The sequence below is a fragment of the Myxocyprinus asiaticus genome, chromosome 9 (assembly GCF_019703515.2).
Source record: "Myxocyprinus asiaticus isolate MX2 ecotype Aquarium Trade chromosome 9, UBuf_Myxa_2, whole genome shotgun sequence".
Taxonomy (NCBI): Eukaryota; Metazoa; Chordata; class Actinopteri; order Cypriniformes; family Catostomidae; genus Myxocyprinus; species Myxocyprinus asiaticus.
The window spans coordinates 8108631-8125809 of NC_059352.1; the positions used below are offsets into that span (position 1 = coordinate 8108631).

The 17179-nt window shown below is 35.2% G+C and overlaps 1 protein-coding gene across 1 annotated transcript; it reads right to left on the reverse strand.

Moving 5' to 3' along the window:
* Window positions 1-96: 96 nt before the first annotated feature.
* npepl1 (aminopeptidase like 1) lies at window positions 97-15935 on the reverse strand. Its single transcript, XM_051706465.1, has 12 exons — window positions 15770-15935; window positions 8514-8699; window positions 7609-7779; window positions 6743-6832; window positions 6544-6625; window positions 6118-6260; window positions 5917-5994; window positions 5634-5734; window positions 5374-5497; window positions 1848-2024; window positions 918-1028; window positions 97-835 (listed from the first exon to the last, which is right to left on the reverse strand). Exons 1-12 carry the CDS (start codon window positions 15917-15919, stop codon window positions 671-673), a joined length of 1578 nt encoding a protein of 525 aa, XP_051562425.1. The 5' UTR covers window positions 15920-15935; the 3' UTR covers window positions 97-670.
* Window positions 15936-17179: the final 1244 nt, after the last annotated feature.

A 17179-nucleotide genomic window follows, 5' to 3' on the forward strand; every position in this document is an offset into this window, starting at 1 on the left:
AGCTGTTTGCACTATTTTTATTCAGTATATTTAAATAATCTCAGACATGTATCCAAGTTTAAATTCTCCAGTTCGATGAAATAAAACATGCACACATTTGTTTTTTTTTTGTTTTTTTAACCATTTACTCTGAAAAGATCAAGACTTTTTTTTCCATTCACATTCTGTATCCTCCATTTACCACACTTAAACAATTGGCATCAAAAGTAGCTGTCAGTGCACATTAAGTGTCAGAAAAAGAAAAAAAAACCCCATCACTTACACTGACATGGCGAGTGTGTTGTCATTTACCTTTGGGATGAATATCAATTGATTGCATTTTTAATATATTGATATAATGATTGAAAACAAACCTTGAACACCTTAGTACAGTACTTACTAAACCTTTACTATGGCAACTTCAAAAAGACACACTGAAAGAGATTCACATGAACATTACAAAACATTAAGATAACATTACACTTTTATTTAAGAATGATTAACTATGCATATTCTGAACACTTTGAGGGAAATTATCTGCAGTGGTAAAAGTGTCACAGGGTGGAGTGTGTGGATGTGTGTAGGGACTCAACTTTGGTGGTGAGGAAAGAATATGCGTACAAAGTGTAACTTTGATATTTAACCATTTCCACTTAAGTTTCGGTAAGATTAAGAACAGTTTGAATTGATCTTAGATAAGTCTCCTCCTCTTGCAGTCCCTCTCCACATGGTCCTCAGAGGCGGGTTTTACTGTGGCGACACCCAACGGGGACACAGAGTTAAGCACAGGGTCCTCGGATGCCTGGCCAAACAGAGCCAAGAGCAGGGCAACGCCAAAACCTGTGGCTCGCTCCCCCTGTTGATGGTCCATTTAGATTATTATATTTTCTAGTAAAAAATATAGTTTCTTTCACTTATGTAATGCTCAATATACTCACAGCATGCACAGGTGAAGCAATGTCCACATGCACCCAAATGCCTGGCCAATCAAAACCCAGATGAGAGCCAATGAAAAGGCCAGCACAAGAGCTCTGAGCATTCTCACGATCCTACAGAAAAAAAAAGAAAAAAAAAAAAACTCCAGTGGTTAAATCCTTATCTTCAGAAGCGATATAATAGGTGTAGGTGAGAAACAGATCAATACTTAAGTCCTTTTTTTCCAATAAATTCTCCTCCATGCCCAGTAGGTGGCGATATACACAAAGAAAACAAATCGGCAAAAACAAAAGAATTTGAAAGTGAAAATGGATATTTATATTAAAAACTTAAATATTTATTCGTTTCTCACCCACACTTATATCTATTCTGAAGATAAGAATTTAACCACTTCAGTCATATGGATTACTTTTATGCTGCCTTTATATGCTTTTTGGACCTTCAAAGTTCTGGTCACCATTCACTTGCATTGTATGGACCTACAGAGCTGAGATTTTTTTAATTTTTTAATTTTTGTTCACCATAAGAAAGTCACAGGCATGAGGGTGAGTAAATGATGAGAGAATTTTCATTTTGGGTGAACTATCCCTTTAAGGAAACTGTGTACAAGATAAATGTACTGTAGTTTGAAACGTTAATAACACATCAGGAAACCCTTTCACTCTGTACTGTCTGGCTGTCTTTGATCAGCTGTTTGTTGTCAGTTCAAATGTGCATTGCTGCACAGCTGGAGCTGCGCTTACAGCCCCCTGCTGAACATACAGGTGGCACTTTAAACTTGAATAGCCCTGTTGGTCGGAAAATTCTTTATTACAGTGGCGTGATTGCATTCAATCACTTCAATGCAACTGTTGTCCTTTTTATGCTGTAGACCTATAGTGACCATTTGAGCATTTAAAAAGAAACGTTTTCCCCTCCATTTCTTTTCTCACCGCCACAGAGTTCTTCATGTCAGCCACAGCTGAGGTGAATTCACTGAAGTGAAGTTCAGGGCAGTAGACCAGAGGATGTGCCAAGTCTCCACTGCTACGGCCCGCTCTCACGCACGCTGCCTCCCACTGCTCATTGTTGGTCATCACAGCTGCATGGTACTTCCCTGTGGAGATTCCCTGCAAGAGAAATCAACAGACGTAAGACTTTCTACAACACTTTCTGACCCCAACCAAAGTCCCTTTCAATGCATGGCAGTCTACTCGCTGGCCATCTTTGGAACGCTCCCGGGTAGCTATTTTCAATGAATACAACAAGTGGCATGAAAGTACAGCTCCTATCTACATGAATGGGGAAAGACTGAAATCTCCAAAACAGTTGGTCAAGATTACAATCAAAGAACTTATTTCAAATCAGCAGTTCAATCTGACAACAATATCATAAATTGTGCTTCTTCCCTCAGATTATTCTAAAACAAAACGCTATGTTTCAGGCTGGTCCAGCTAATGCGCATGTGTGTTCTCGAGTTAAATGACAAGTGATATCTGTATCTAAAAGGTAATTAGCTCTTTTACCTGTAAGGTGGGACTTCCTTTTCTACATCCACCATATTGGACGTTACATTTTTTATACAAGTGCACCATCTTGGGCTAAATATTCTGTGCTATGGACGCAAAGGACCCTCTTCACATTTCCAGGTGTGCAACACAAAATTGGTATAGTGATGAACGGGCGACCATAAAAATATTATTTTTGTGTTCCGCCTTTGCTCCAACACCAAAAGAAAAGATTCACTACTACGTTTCCACAACTTTTCAAAAGAGGGAGAAAAAAAAAACTGAGAGAGATGTATTACTGCAGAAAGAAGAGAGAAAGATGCCAAATTTACTGTGACTCCCTTAGCAGGTTTTTTTAAACCCCATCGCAGCTGTGGTGATTAGTTTTTTATTATGCCACTATGGTTTATAAATGGTAATATAACACAAAATGTTATAAATGTACACTAAATAACAAACTTTAAAAAAAAAAATTTGCTAAATTATACAGTAATTAAATAATAAATAAAGCAGCATCCCAGTCTCTGAAAAGGGTCCATAGGTCACTTTTTAACCCTTATTAAAAAAAAAAAAAAGCATCAACTAAGGAATATTATAAATGAACATATTACATATCTATTGAAACATATCAAGAGCTTATCTAAAAAAAAAAAAAAAAAAGCCTTTAGTTTACATGACATTTTCGCTGTGCGACAGAAGCTTGGTTTTTCCTCGATATCGCGGCGCAGACCACAAAACTGATGCAACCCATTTGACTTCAAGTGAGAATGTTCTAGTTTAAAGTGCTATTGAGTAAGTCAAACCTCTCAAACAGTAGACAGCCCTGACATGCTAAACAGCACTGAAGAGGAAAAGAGCAACACTGTGCTATGCACCAAAATAAAGTTTTTTCAAAGTAGAAAAAGTGATGACCCTTACTACAATTGATCACTATTTTACAGTAGTAACAGTAACTGATATTTTGACAAAAATCGTATAGTTTCATATCAAATAATCTATTAGGTAGAATCTGTTAGACCTCATTTTTATTACAACTACGACAGTTGTAACAGTCAGCTACTTGCTACTGCTTGTCGGTGACAGGGCTGGGCGATATATTGAATATTCACGATATTATCATGATTATATTGTTGCCGATATAAAATTAAGCAATATTGTGATGATTGAAGGTTCCTATTTTGGCCACTACGTTTCCTAAAGATCCTTTAGGGCTGCAAAATGATTAAATAACATTCAAATGTCAGTACTGTCATATGTGATTATTAAACTTCAAAAGACTGCAATTTAATTCAATGAATAAATGGTCTGTGAACAGGTGATGCGCTGTTCTGCGTGCGCGTGTGGGGATCATGATATGCTCTTTTATGCGGTCTCAGAGGACATTGCGTACATTGTGAAAGAAAAACGCTGCAGGTTCAAACGTTCACGCAAATCCAAACATTTGTAGCTGCTACAAATTATTATACAAATGCGAAAAAAGGACACAGTATTACAGAAAAGGAGGAGGTGACAGCGTTTCACCAGATTTGTAGTGAGTAACATTGCAAACTGTCAAATACACAAAGTTGTACAAAGCTCCAGGTGAAAGTGAAATATGACAGCACTTTTCAGCTCTCCGTCAAAATAAAAGCTCAAGATGAGAGTGAAATATGATAGCACTTTCAGCTTTGACAAAATAAAAGCTCCAGGTGAAAGAAGTAAATACGACAGCACTTTCAGCTCTCCGTCAAAATAAAAGCTCAAGGTAAAAGTGAAATATGATAGCACTTTCAGCTTTGACAAAATAAAAGCTCCAGATGAAGTAAATATGAAGAATTTTTTTTTTACTTTTGTACAAAACAAATACTCATTATTATTTTTATTATTACAATTCAGTGTTATACTGTATCAGAATAAAATTCAACTGGGCTCCAAAAAGTGAGTGAAGTTTCTGCACACCCTGTTCATTCACAAAACATTTTTTGGTAAAAATATATTTAAGTAAAAATTTATTTTTATTACTGTATTGTTGAATTGGTGCATCTAAATTAAAATGATAAAAATATTGTTCTTCTTTGTGTTAATTTAGTGGAAAACATGCCTTTGTTATTTTTTGAATTTTATTTCATGAATTAAAATTTTTAAATATACTTGGCTACAATGGCTGTTTGGTTGAAATGATGGTTCCTCTGATTAAAAATACACTTTTAATGCCATTTCAGAACAAATACATAATTATCTAGATATACATGTCAAATATCATCAATAAGCTCAAAAATATCAATAGAATTTTTGCAGCCGTATCATCCAGTCCTAGCAGTTGGTATTGGAAGGGATCATTTTATTTGACAAAAACTGGTATATGCCACTGTGAACAATTTCCGTAAACTTTCCTGGAAGAGAAAGACTAATGCATTTAGATGACCTCAAAACTAATGGCAAATAAAGAGAAATGAGCAAGGTGGAAATTTAGTTTGTCTCAATAACATGGTTCTCGTAACGTTCAATGGGAGTTTTTCGGTAAGCAATAGCAGGGATCTGCATGACAAAGACAAAGTGATTAAGTGGGCACTTTTATAAACAGACCGGAGATTCCATCACATGACTATGAACACACACCTACTGTAAGCAGTTGAAGTAAAATTTTAACCAGTTTTAGCCAAGATACAAAGTGCAACAGCCGTAAAACAGTTTTGCACACCATTAACTGAGTTCTCCAGTGGTCATGTTGGTGATATCATGTGACATTTTGACTTCTCTTTCTACACACAGCCTGATAAATCATCTGATATCAATATGCAATATCTTATTCTCAGTCAAAATCTGTAACAGACCTGTATGCAGGTTGTCTAATAAAAGATAGGATGTCTGCACTGTAATTTAATATGTCATTAATATCTTCTGTCTTAAAAACAAGCGTATGCATTCAGGCTTTCAACAGTACTTCTAAAGTTAACGACCCTCACACATGAATGTGTCAGCACATACATACCTGAGCTCCGGTCAGTGTCGCCATGTCCAGTATGATATCTGCAGACAGATCTTTGCTCGCATAGACAACACCATCAGACAGCACCAGCCTCCCTTCAGCATCTGTGTTGTTTATCTCCACCGTCCTGAAAATCAAGAATACTTGTTAAATGGATAGTTCACCCAAAAATGTTAAGTCTGTCATCATTTACTCACAGTCATGCTGTCATTCTGTCTAATATCTCCTTCTGTGTCCTATTGTTAAACTTTGTCAAAACTTACTTTCCAGAGTACAGAGTGTGTATGTCATCTGGCCGAGTCGCTGTAGGTCCCACTGCATTCTCTGCCAGACAGAAGACTGCATGAAGATTGTCTTTAAAGCCCTGAGATACACACAGCAGATTGCACACTCAGTGAAGTCAATATCACAGGTTAAAAACCAGCAAAATCCTGCAGTGAAAACCTAGAGGACTTCTGATGTGGATATACACAAGTTTAGCAGTGATTTAGGATTGTGATCTTGTAGCTACCATCCATGTTAGGAGAAATAAAATCCCTTTATTACCTGTTTAACAGTAGCTTTAAAAGCTCCCAAAACGGCAGCAGCTCCACCACAGTCTCTCTTCATTCCTGGCATTGTGGTCTAAAGTGGTGGGGCACAAAAAGTGATCTAGCTGGAGTCATTCTGATGCCTTTTAATGGTGTCCTTGCAGACTGTAGATTGTACTATTCATACTCTAGGCTGACAGGGAGGAGCGGTACTTACTTTGCCCTTGATGCTGAGACCACCTGTGTCATAGACGATGCCCTTGCCCACCCAGGCAATGGTCTGTGTGGCACCTGAGGGAGTGTGGCTAAGTACAGCCAGGGCAGGGGGGTGCTGTGCTGCTTTACCAACTCCATAGATACCTACAACAGGAGTGATTTTACACACATAAACACGCACAGCTACCAAAGATAATGCTTTAGGCCAATCTACAATTAAATGTTGCATTTTATTTAACATGTTAAATTAAATTTAATATTTTAAAAGCTACAAAAATAACCACTAAATCAGCAGTTCTAAACATAATACATCTGTTCACTCATCTTCTGATGAGAATGCAAGCTCATCTATTTCATCATAGGTTTAAAAAAAATCCTGCAATCTGCTCTATTTTTTAAAGCAAAAATACAAGCAGTGACACATTACCTCCAAAACCTTTTTGTTTCAGTTCTTCTCCTCTAATTATAGTTGGAGTGATGCCTAGTTCATTCCCCACGGCCTTGATTTCCTGTAAAAGATTGCACAATACATCATGAGCAGAAGAGAGCCAAAAGTAAAAAAGTATTTTTATTTTTTCACAATTTTCATTGAGCTAGATAAACAAACTTCGAGAAGAGGCACTTGCCTCCAAGAAGTCGTCAGTATTCATCTCGTTGCATGGAGTGTCCACGATTCGAGCAGCCAGACGAATTCCGTCAGCTGCACTGGCGAGACACTGAAAACAATCGTGCTCACATTACTATTGCTAGATTAATAGTTTTTACTATTAATTCTCCTCCCTGCCCAGTAGGTGGTGATATGCACAAAGACTGCAAATCGCCAAAAACAAAAGAATGTGAAAGTGGAGATTTATAGTAAAAAAAAGGACTTAAATATTGATCTGTTTCTCAACCACACCAATAATATCACTTCTGAAGACAAATGTAACGTGGAGTCATATGGATTACTTTTATGCTGCCTTTATGTGCTTTTTAAGCTTCAAAGTTTTGTATCCTGTTGACTTGCCTTTGTTTGTGTTCAACAGAAGAAAGAAAGTCATACACATTTGGGATGGCATGAGGGTGAGTAAATGAGAGAATTTTCATTTTTGAGTGAACTATCCCTTTAATGGCTTGCGCTCAAACCTCACGAAAGCAAAAACAGCGCAAGTACTTACTCTTCAACGTGCAAAGGAGAGCTATGGCAGATGTCAAGATTTTCACTGTAAAATAACTTGCATCATGTCTTCAGAAGACTTAAAATATGATCCATGAGTCATATGGAAAACTTTTATTATACTTTTGTGTTATTTTAAGCTTAAAAAAAAAAAAAGTCACTAATCAACAGCCCTTGTGCCTACTTTTGATTTCCATAAATTTTTTCAAAATATCTCATTTTGAGTTCTGCAGAAGAAAGGCATAGAGGTTTGGAATGACATGAGGGTGAGTAAATAATGACAGAATAAAAATATTTGGGTGAACTTTTCCTTTAATTTCAGGATTATTATCTTACCTCCAGTGTGGAGACCTCCAGTGGGTCATTGTCCTGACCCACGGTGATAAACTCCACAGTGACATGTTTCTTCTCCGTCCTGCGTGAGGACGTTGAGCGGCGGGTGAACACAGGAAAAGCTCGAGCAATGGCACACGCTGATGCAAACACATCTGACTGCTCGCACACCATCTAAACAGCAAAGTCAACATTTCAGCCACAGGTTTAAAGAGTGCTATATCATTTAGAAACTGTTCAAATTATAATATATCTAGAGAACAGATTTGAAAGACATTTACTTACATCTGAAAGTGTAAATTATTTTAAATGTACTCTCTGTAAATGTAGTTTGAAATACATAATCGAAATATTTGAAGCTGCAAATTAACAATGTTGTCTATTCAGTCACATTACATAAAGGGATAGTTCACTCAAAACTGAAACCTTCATGTTGTTTCAAACCACATATGAATGACTTTCTTTAGTGGAACACAAAAGGAGAATTCTGCCTAACTTTTGTGTTCCACAGAATAATAGATTTGGAACAACATGAGGGTGATTGAATGGTGACATAATTTTGGGTGAACTATTACTTTAATTACGTAATGTAACTGGATATGATCATGTTACAAATGTGAGTAGATGTTCTGTATGTAGTTTGAAGTTGGCTTCTGTTTCGATATATATATTTGATCAAATCAAATGATTAAACCTAACAGATAGGTCTTCTACATTATCAAAATTTTTCTTTATGACATTAAATGCTCCATTATTATTTATGCAACTTGTTCGAAATAAATACGTATAAACAAAAAAGGTTGAAATACATTCCAACTTTCTCTCTTGTCACAGTTCTTATTCCTGGATGGCAAAAGCACGTGAAGAGGGACTGAATTCTGTTGTAAGAAGAGTGAAATGAGACTAACCACGATGCAGCGGTTGTTGCCAGCAGGCAGGCATGTTCGGACCAGGCGGGTAAGAAAGTGTGCAGATGACGGGCTGTTGTGCCGGCTGACTCGTGAAGGAAGGGCTGCCACAGCTGCAAGACTCAAATATAGCGGGCAGCTATCAGTGGGGTTTGGGTTCAGAGAACCCAAAGCTGCTTGCCATGTCTGGAAGCAAAACACATACGACGATCGATTCTCAGGTAATGCATTTACATGGAGAAGAACTGAGCTTATGATAAAACAGAAAAGTTGTAACTGTCACCACTCAAAGCAGTATCTTATCAATCAATCTTTTTAAATGACAATGCATTGGAATCTAGCCAAGCTAATGCACTGATAAAATCATTGATTTGCTTTAGTAAGAAGTCAAATCTAATGAAAGTATGAGTCGTGTGCTCACTTTGGCTCAGATTTGATCAAGCATTACTTACACACCCAGCCAACTAAACAAGATAACAAGAAAGTACTGTGGCATTACCATGATATACTGATGGTACCATATTCATGTACTGTACTATAGTATTTACATGGCACTTCAAAAAAATACTATGGTACTTTTAAAGCTACACTATGTAACTTTTGGCCCTCTAGTGGTTAAAAAATTAAACTGCATGCATCTTGCGAAGAACATTGCTTTGGTAATGATGCAAGTTGTGCTTTGGCTCTGCTCCTCTGCACGGATGAATGTGATTCAAGGCACTGGTGTACACATGGATACAGGACATATTATCAGAGCGAATGGACAAATAAATAACGAAAGAAAGGAAAAGACGGATATAAAGACAGACCGATATATAGATTTTACTGATTAATCAGTAAACTACCGGTAATTTGAGCTAGACCGATATACTGTTTTATTATTAATCAGTGCCGATAGTTGCTTTTTGAAACTATCGTTAATTTGAGCTAGACCAATATATCATTTTTACCGATTAATCAGTGCCGATAGTTGCTTTTTGGAGATACCGGTAATTTGAGCTAGACCGATATATAGTTTTTACCGATTAATCAGTGCCGATAGTTGCTTTTTGGAACTATCATGAATTTTAGCTAGACCGATATATTATTTTTACCAATTAATCAGTGCCAATAGTTGCTTTTTGAAACTCTTTAATTTTAGCTAGACCGATATATTGTTTTTACCGATTAATCAGTGCCGATAGTTGCTTTTTGAAACTCTTTAATTTTAGCTAGACCGATATATTGTTTTTACCGATTAATCAGTGCCGATAGTTGCTTTTTGGAACTATCGTTAATTTGAGCTAGACCGATATATTGTTTTTACAGATTAATCAGTGCCAATAGTTGCTTTTTGGAACTATCGATTATCAGCAAAAATCTATGCTGATAGTTGCAGATTTTATTTATTTATTATTATTCCTCCATGTTACTCTGTGACAAGCGCTGGAGGATTCTACAGTTTGTATAACTGCCGCAAAGGTGAAATACAAACAATCACTGACATCGCTTGGATATTTGCTGTATCCAAATCTTTTATCACTGACGTAATTCATCCATAATTTTATCTTTACTTCAATGCATATTTTGTTATTTTAATTAGATAATCCAGTTTTCTAAACTGAAGTAGACACATACACAAACACACACATATATACAAAACCCTTAATTTGGTGAATATATAAGCTATAAAAATTTAAATATTATAGAGCGTTGTAACAGAGCCAAGTCTCCAACATTTTAAAATAAGAGTCGGCTTGCTTATAGTTAAAGTCCCTCATTTTGCACAAACTCTTAATTTCTTTGGGTTATTATTGGGTAAACTGCATCAGGGATTTTATTCATTTTGGACTCCTGTAGCCTCTATGTATGTGCCCGTCATAGTAAGAAAAGACAAATAAACATTTTAAACGTTCTACAAACCTATTTTAAAAACTACCTGCTGATTTTCAGTTGTCGGCCTTTTCCAACACCTTAGTAATCGGTAAAAGCACTATCGATCATCCTCTAATTTAAATACATGGTATCCATGATATTTTAAATGGTACTCTAAAGTACTTTGGTACTCCACACACACGATAGAAGGCAATAATAAAAATGCATAAAGAAACATTATTTCTTTAAACGACAATATACCCATTATAAAACAATTAGAATTTAACATAAGTTACATTAATCGTAGTAATCGTATATTTTTTTCCATTTGAAATTGCAGATGATCATATCAGCGTATGGCAAGCGCAATTAGCTTTTAATACACCCAGCGTTACTTGTCGTAATTGCATTTTTACTAGTAAGAAATAAATTAGAGAGCACTACAATTCAATTCTTACTAGTAATAAGTCCAATTAGAGAGCTCTACAATTGCATTTTTACTAGAAAGAAGTACAATTAGCGAGCTCTCTAATTCAATTGTTACTAGTAAGAATTAGAATTACAGAGCCCTACAATTGTATTCTTACTAGTAAAAACTCGTATTCATTAGATGCAAAACAGAATTGCGACTACACCCAGTTCCCTTACCAAATCCTGCCTGAGGAAGGCTACATTTAAAATTAAAAGCCCTGTGCGTCGTGGTTAAATATTAGCCTGAAATATATGTACAGTAACCTACAAGCTTATTTAGCAAACATTTGAAATGTGTTCACATATTGTCAGAATTACTGTAACGAGAAGAAAACTCTGATATTATTTGGTATTGAAGGTTAATGTTTAATCACTATAAATGCACTATATAATTCAATTCACCTTCATGATTCACCTTGCACCTTCTTGATTGGAAAACTTGTATGGTCATTTTATTACATGTGGTCTTCCAAAGAGTGTGGTTTTAAATTAAATATGGTTTAAGAGTCAGATATTTCAATACACAGAAGAATTAAGGTTAATAGGAATATACAAGTTATCAGTGTATATTCTCTTCCACAATGCTCCAAATAAGCATAAATTACAAGATGTTCACTTAAATCAATTAAAGGCAACATGTCTTGATTATATAATCTTGGTAATTTTATTTTTATTTGTGCTATTTTATTTCAGTTTTTTCACATTATTTCAACCAGCCATAAAGCTCCACCATCAGGGCTAGTAGGCTATCTGACATGACAAGAGTGGAAACAGGTGTTGCGTCATTCTCCAACTGAGAAATGGAAGCGTTATCGGTAATGAATGTAGTCAGAAGAAGTTTTATCGGTCAAATGCAATTTTCTTCGAGGCAACTGTACTTTTCATGATTTCAGGGTGCTTGACTCATTGCTTATCAATGTACAAAGAATAAGCCAAGATGATCCTGATAAATACAGGGAACTTTTTGATAGTTAATGCCTGCTGCTCTCCCTCTTCACCCTGCATCTCTTCCATTTTGATAATGCGTGCCAGAATTTCCCACCTACCAATTTATACAAGCCAGATCATACTGTATGAATATGTATGAGGCGCGATTACCATAATAAGATGGCGCTGAATTGAGAGCTCTACAATACTATTCTTACTAGTAAGTATTGCTGTTGTAGAGCTCTTTAATTCAATTGTTGCTAGTAAGAATTTGAATTACAGAGCTCTATAATTAAATTCTTTCTAGTAATAATTAGGATTAGAGAGCTCTGTAATTGAATTGCTACTAGTAAGAATCCAATTACAGAGCCTGCAATTTAACATATCTTTAATGTGATTTTTTTTACTAGTAAGTATTCGATTAGAGAGCTCTGTAACTGCAAATCTTACTAGTAAGAATTGAATTGTAAAGCTCTCTAACTGGAATTCTTACTAGTAAGAATTAAACTGTAGAGCTCTGTAATTGCAAATCTTACTAGTAAGAATTTAATTGTAGAGCTCTCTAACCGGAATTCTTACTAGTAAGAATTGAATTGTAGAGCTCTCTAACCGGAATTCTTACTAGTAAGAATTTAATTGTAGTGCTCTCTAACCGGAATTCTTACTAGTAAGAATTGAATTGTAGAGCTCTCTAACCGGAATTCTTACTAGTAAGAATTTAATTGTAGTGCTCTCTAACCGGAATTCTTACTAGTAAGAATTGAATTGTAGAGCTCTCTAACCGGAATTCTTACTAGTAAGAATTTAATTGTAGTGCTCTCTAACCAGAATTCTTACTAGTAAGAATTTAATTGTAGAGCTCTCTAACCAGAATTCTTACTAGTAAGAATTTAATTGTAGTGCTCTCTAACCGGAATTCTTACTAGTAACAACTGAATTGTTGAGCTCTCTAACTTTTATTCTTACTAGTAACAATTGAATTGTAGTGCTCTCTAACCGGAATTCTTACAAGTAACAATTTAATTGTAGTGCTCTCTAACCGGAATTCTTACTAGTAACAATTTAATTGTAGTGCTCTCTAACCAGAATTCTAACTAGTAACAATTTAATTGTAGTGCTCTCTAACCGGAATTCTTACTAGTAACAACTGAATTATTGAGCTCTCTAACTTTTATTCTTACTAGTAACAATTTAATTGTAGTGCTCTCTAACCGGAATTCTTACAAGTAACAATTTAATTGTAGTGCTCTCTAACCGGAATTCTTACTAGTAACAATTTAATTGTAGTGCTCTCTAACCAGAATTCTTACAAGTAACAATTTAATTGTAGTGCTCTCTAACCGGAATTCTTACTAGTAACAATTTAATTGTAGTGCTCTCTAACCAGAATTCTAACTAGTAACAATTTAATTGTAGTGCTCTCTAACCGGAATTCTTACTAGTAAGAATTTAATTGTAGTGCTCTCTAACCGGAATTCTTACTAGTAACAACTGAATGTTGAGCTCTCTAACTTTTATTCTTACTAGTAACAATTGAATTGTAGTGCTCTCTAACCGGAATTCTTACAAGTAACAATTTAATTGTAGTGCTCTCTAACCGGAATTCTTACTAGTAACAATTTAATTGTAGTGCTCTCTAACCAGAATTCTAACTAGTAACAATTTAATTGTAGTGCTCTCTAACCGGAATTCTTACTAGTAACAACTGAATTATTGAGCTCTCTAACTTTTATTCTTACTAGTAAGAATTTAATTGTAGTGCTCTCTAACCGGAATTCTTACAAGTAACAATTTAATTGTAGTGCTCTCTAACCGGAATTCTTACTAGTAACAATTTAATTGTAGTGCTCTCTAACCAGAATTCTTACAAGTAACAATTTAATTGTAGTGCTCTCTAACCGGAATTCTTACTAGTAACAATTTAATTGTAGTGCTCTCTAACCCGAATTCTAACTAGTAACAATTTAATTGTAGTGCTCTCTAACCGGAATTCTTACTAGTAAGAATTTAATTGTAGTGCTCTCTAACCGGAATTCTTACTAGTAACAACTGAATTGTTGAGCTCTCTAACTTTTATTCTTACTAGTAAGAATTTAATTGTAGTGCTCTCTAACCGGAATTCTAACTAGTAACAATTTAATTGTAGTGCTCTCTAACCAGAATTCTTACTAGTAAGAATTTAATTGTAGTGCTCTCTAACCGGAATTCTTACTAGTAAGAATTTAATTGTAGTGCTCTCTAACCGGAATTCTCACTAGTAATAATTTAATTGTAGTGCTCTCTAACCGGAATTCTCACTAGTAATAATTTAATTGTAGAGCTCTCTAACCGGAATTCTCACTAGTAAGAATTTAATTGTAGAGCTCTCTAACCGGAATTCTTACTAGTAAGAATTTAATTGTAGTGCTCTCTAACCGGAATTCTTACTAGTAAGAATTTAATTGTAGTGCTCTCTAACCAGAATTCTTACTAGTAAGAATTTAATTGTAGTGCTCTCTAACCAGAATTCTAACTAGTAACAATTTAATTGTAGTGCTCTCTAACCGGAATTCTTACTAGTAACAATTTAATTGTAGTGCTCTCTAACCAGAATTCTTACTAGTAACAATTTAATTGTAGTGCTCTCTAACCGGAATTCTTACTAGTAACAATTTAATTGTAGTGCTCTCTAACCGGAATTCTTACTAGTAAGAATTTAATTGTAGTGCTCTCTAATCGGAATTCTTACTAGTAATAATTTAATTGTAATGCTCTCTAACCGAATTTTACTAGTAAAATTTAATTGTAGGCTCTCTAACCGGAATTCTTACTAGTAAGAATTTAATTGTAGAGCTCTCTAACCGGAATTCTTACTAGTAACAATTTAATTGTAGTGCTCTCTAACCGGAATTCTTACTAGTAAGAATTTAATTGTAGTGCTCTCTAACCGGAATTCTTACTAGTAAGAATTTAATTGTAGTGCTCTCTAACCGGAATTCTTACTAGTAAGAATTTAATTGTAGGCTTCAACCGGAATTCTCATTAGTAGTGCTCTCTAACCGGAATTCTCACTAGTAATAATTTAATTGTAGAGCTCTCTAACCGGAATTCTCACTAGTAAGAATTTAATTGTAGAGCTCTCTAACCGGAATTCTCACTAGTAAGAATTTAATTGTAGTGCTCTCTAACCGGAATTCTTACTAGTAAGAATTTAATTGTAGTGCTCTCTAACCGGAATTCTTACTAGTAATAATTTAATTGTAGTGCTCTCTAACCGGAATTCTTACTAGTAATAATTTAATTGTAGTGCTCTCTAACCGGAATTCTTACTAGTAATAATTTAATTGTAGTGCTCTCTAACCGGAATTCTTACTAGTAAGAATTTAATTGTAGAGCTCTCTAACCGGAATTCTTACTAGTAACAATTTAATTGTAGAGCTCTCTAACCAGAATTCTAACTAGTAACAACTGAATTGTTGAGCTCTCTAACTTTTATTCTTACTAGTAAGAATTTAATTGTAGTGCTCTCTAACCAGAATTCTTACTAGTAAGAATTTAATTGTAGTGCTCTCTAACCGGAATTCTAACTAGTAACAATTTAATTGTAGAGCTCTCTAACCAGAATTCTTACTAGTAATAATTTAATTGTAGAGCTCTCTAACCGGAATTCTTACTAGTAATAATTTAATTGTAGTGCTCTCTAACTGGAATTCTTACTAGTAACAATTGAATTGTAGAGCTCTCTAACTTTTAATCTTACTAGTAAAAACTCAGAGAGCTCTGTAATTGCAAATCTTACTAGTAAGAATTTAATTGTGGAGCTGTCTAATTTATTTCTTACTAGTAAAAATGCAATTACGACGAGTAACGCTGGGAACATTAAAAGATAATTTGGCTTTCCATAATCGGTGTGTTCAACACAAGTAGGTACAGGCAGATTTCTCTCTATCATCATTAGCCGGTGAGCTAACGTCAATGGGAGGCAGTGTGTTTACAATCAGAGGTACTTTAATAACGCTACACACCTCTTTGGAGACCACGGGCTGCAGCTTCCCTTTCAGCTGTGTCCAGTTGACTTGTTGCAGATTGGCGAGATGGCCGACGATGAGGATCGGGCGGTTCTGCGGCTCCGAGTCCCCGGCAAATGCCTTGAACTCGATCAGAACATTCGCCATCTTCCGCCCGAATGAGACGCTCTTCGGAGGGAACATGAACTTTGACCCTCACAGACTCTGATGACGCGCATCTCGCGAGCCCTTGTGCTGAACGCGGAGTTTATGCATTTATTAAATCTATATGTATTTTAAGTTTTCGTACAAGAGAACAACAATGCAAAGAAGTACCATAATATTACCATGTTTTTGAACAGTGTACCATGGTAATACTATGGTCTTTTCAGTTCTCTGAAAACTGTCCAAATTACCCAATTTCACCTAAATATTGGAATAGCCAGAGGCATAATCTGATAAATAATTAGTCATAATTATAAGATACTAAATCAAAATTATGAGATAAAAAGTCAAAATTATGAGAAAGTCACATCACATAGAATACATGAGGGTTTTTGAATTCATATATCAGGGTTTTGTATTTTCAGGGATGTAAAGTAATTGATTAACAATACTTAAGCATTATTTTTTGGGATTTGTAATTGACTCGAGTGCAATTTAAACGGAATACTTGTACTTTTACTTAATTACATTTTCAAAGAAAAAATAGCACTTTTTATTCCTAATAAAAAAAATAAAAAAAAGTAAACTTGAAAAGTACTCATTACATTTTTGCAGATCATTTTCTTTCATCTTAATGGACTAAAGCTGCCCTTTAAATGCATCCAACAAATGACAGACCAGAGGTCAGTCATGTCACACAGTGGCTGTGTGGAGTTCTGACCATCGGATTTGAGCTTCAGATACATTTAAATATTTGTGTGACTAGACCGTATGTGACCGCCCGACTGAATGTGATGTATTAATTCAAAACTATGAGCAGGAAGTGAGAAACACTGTATTGTAACATGATTCTACGACCAGGATGCGAATGCCACTGGTGGAGAAATATGACAGTCATCAGACACAGTAAAATGGCAACTTAACAAACCTTTCTAATTTTACAACATCCTCCCTCACATAACCTCTTCTATTAATTTCATTCTAGGTAAGAGAAAAGTCACTTTTTACTTATACTTAAGTACAATTTAATGTGAATACTTTTTTACTTTCACTCAAGTATGTTTTTTGGCTAGATACTTGGACTTTTAATTGAGTACAATTTTCACTCAGTATCCATACTTTCACTTAACTATAATTTCTGAGTACTTTCTACTCCCCTGTGTATATTGAATCTCATTAAAGGTGCACTCAGTAAATTTTTCCTCATTAAAAAGGTTTATCTCCTAAAGACATGAATTGTAATTTTGCAATATATGTAGAAAT

Coding starts and splice junctions, on each gene's coding strand:
- npepl1 (XM_051706465.1), bottom strand. CDS start 15,919: ATGGCGAATGTTCTGATCGAGTTCAAGGCATTTGCCGGGGACTCGGAG. Junction 6,626..6,742: donor ATACTGACGACTTCTTGGAG/GCAAGTGCCTCT, acceptor AATCTTTTACAG/GAAATCAAGGCCGTGGGGAA. Junction 5,995..6,117: donor GTCTCAGCATCAAGGGCAAA/GTAAGTACCGCT, acceptor CCACCACTTTAG/ACCACAATGCCAGGAATGAA.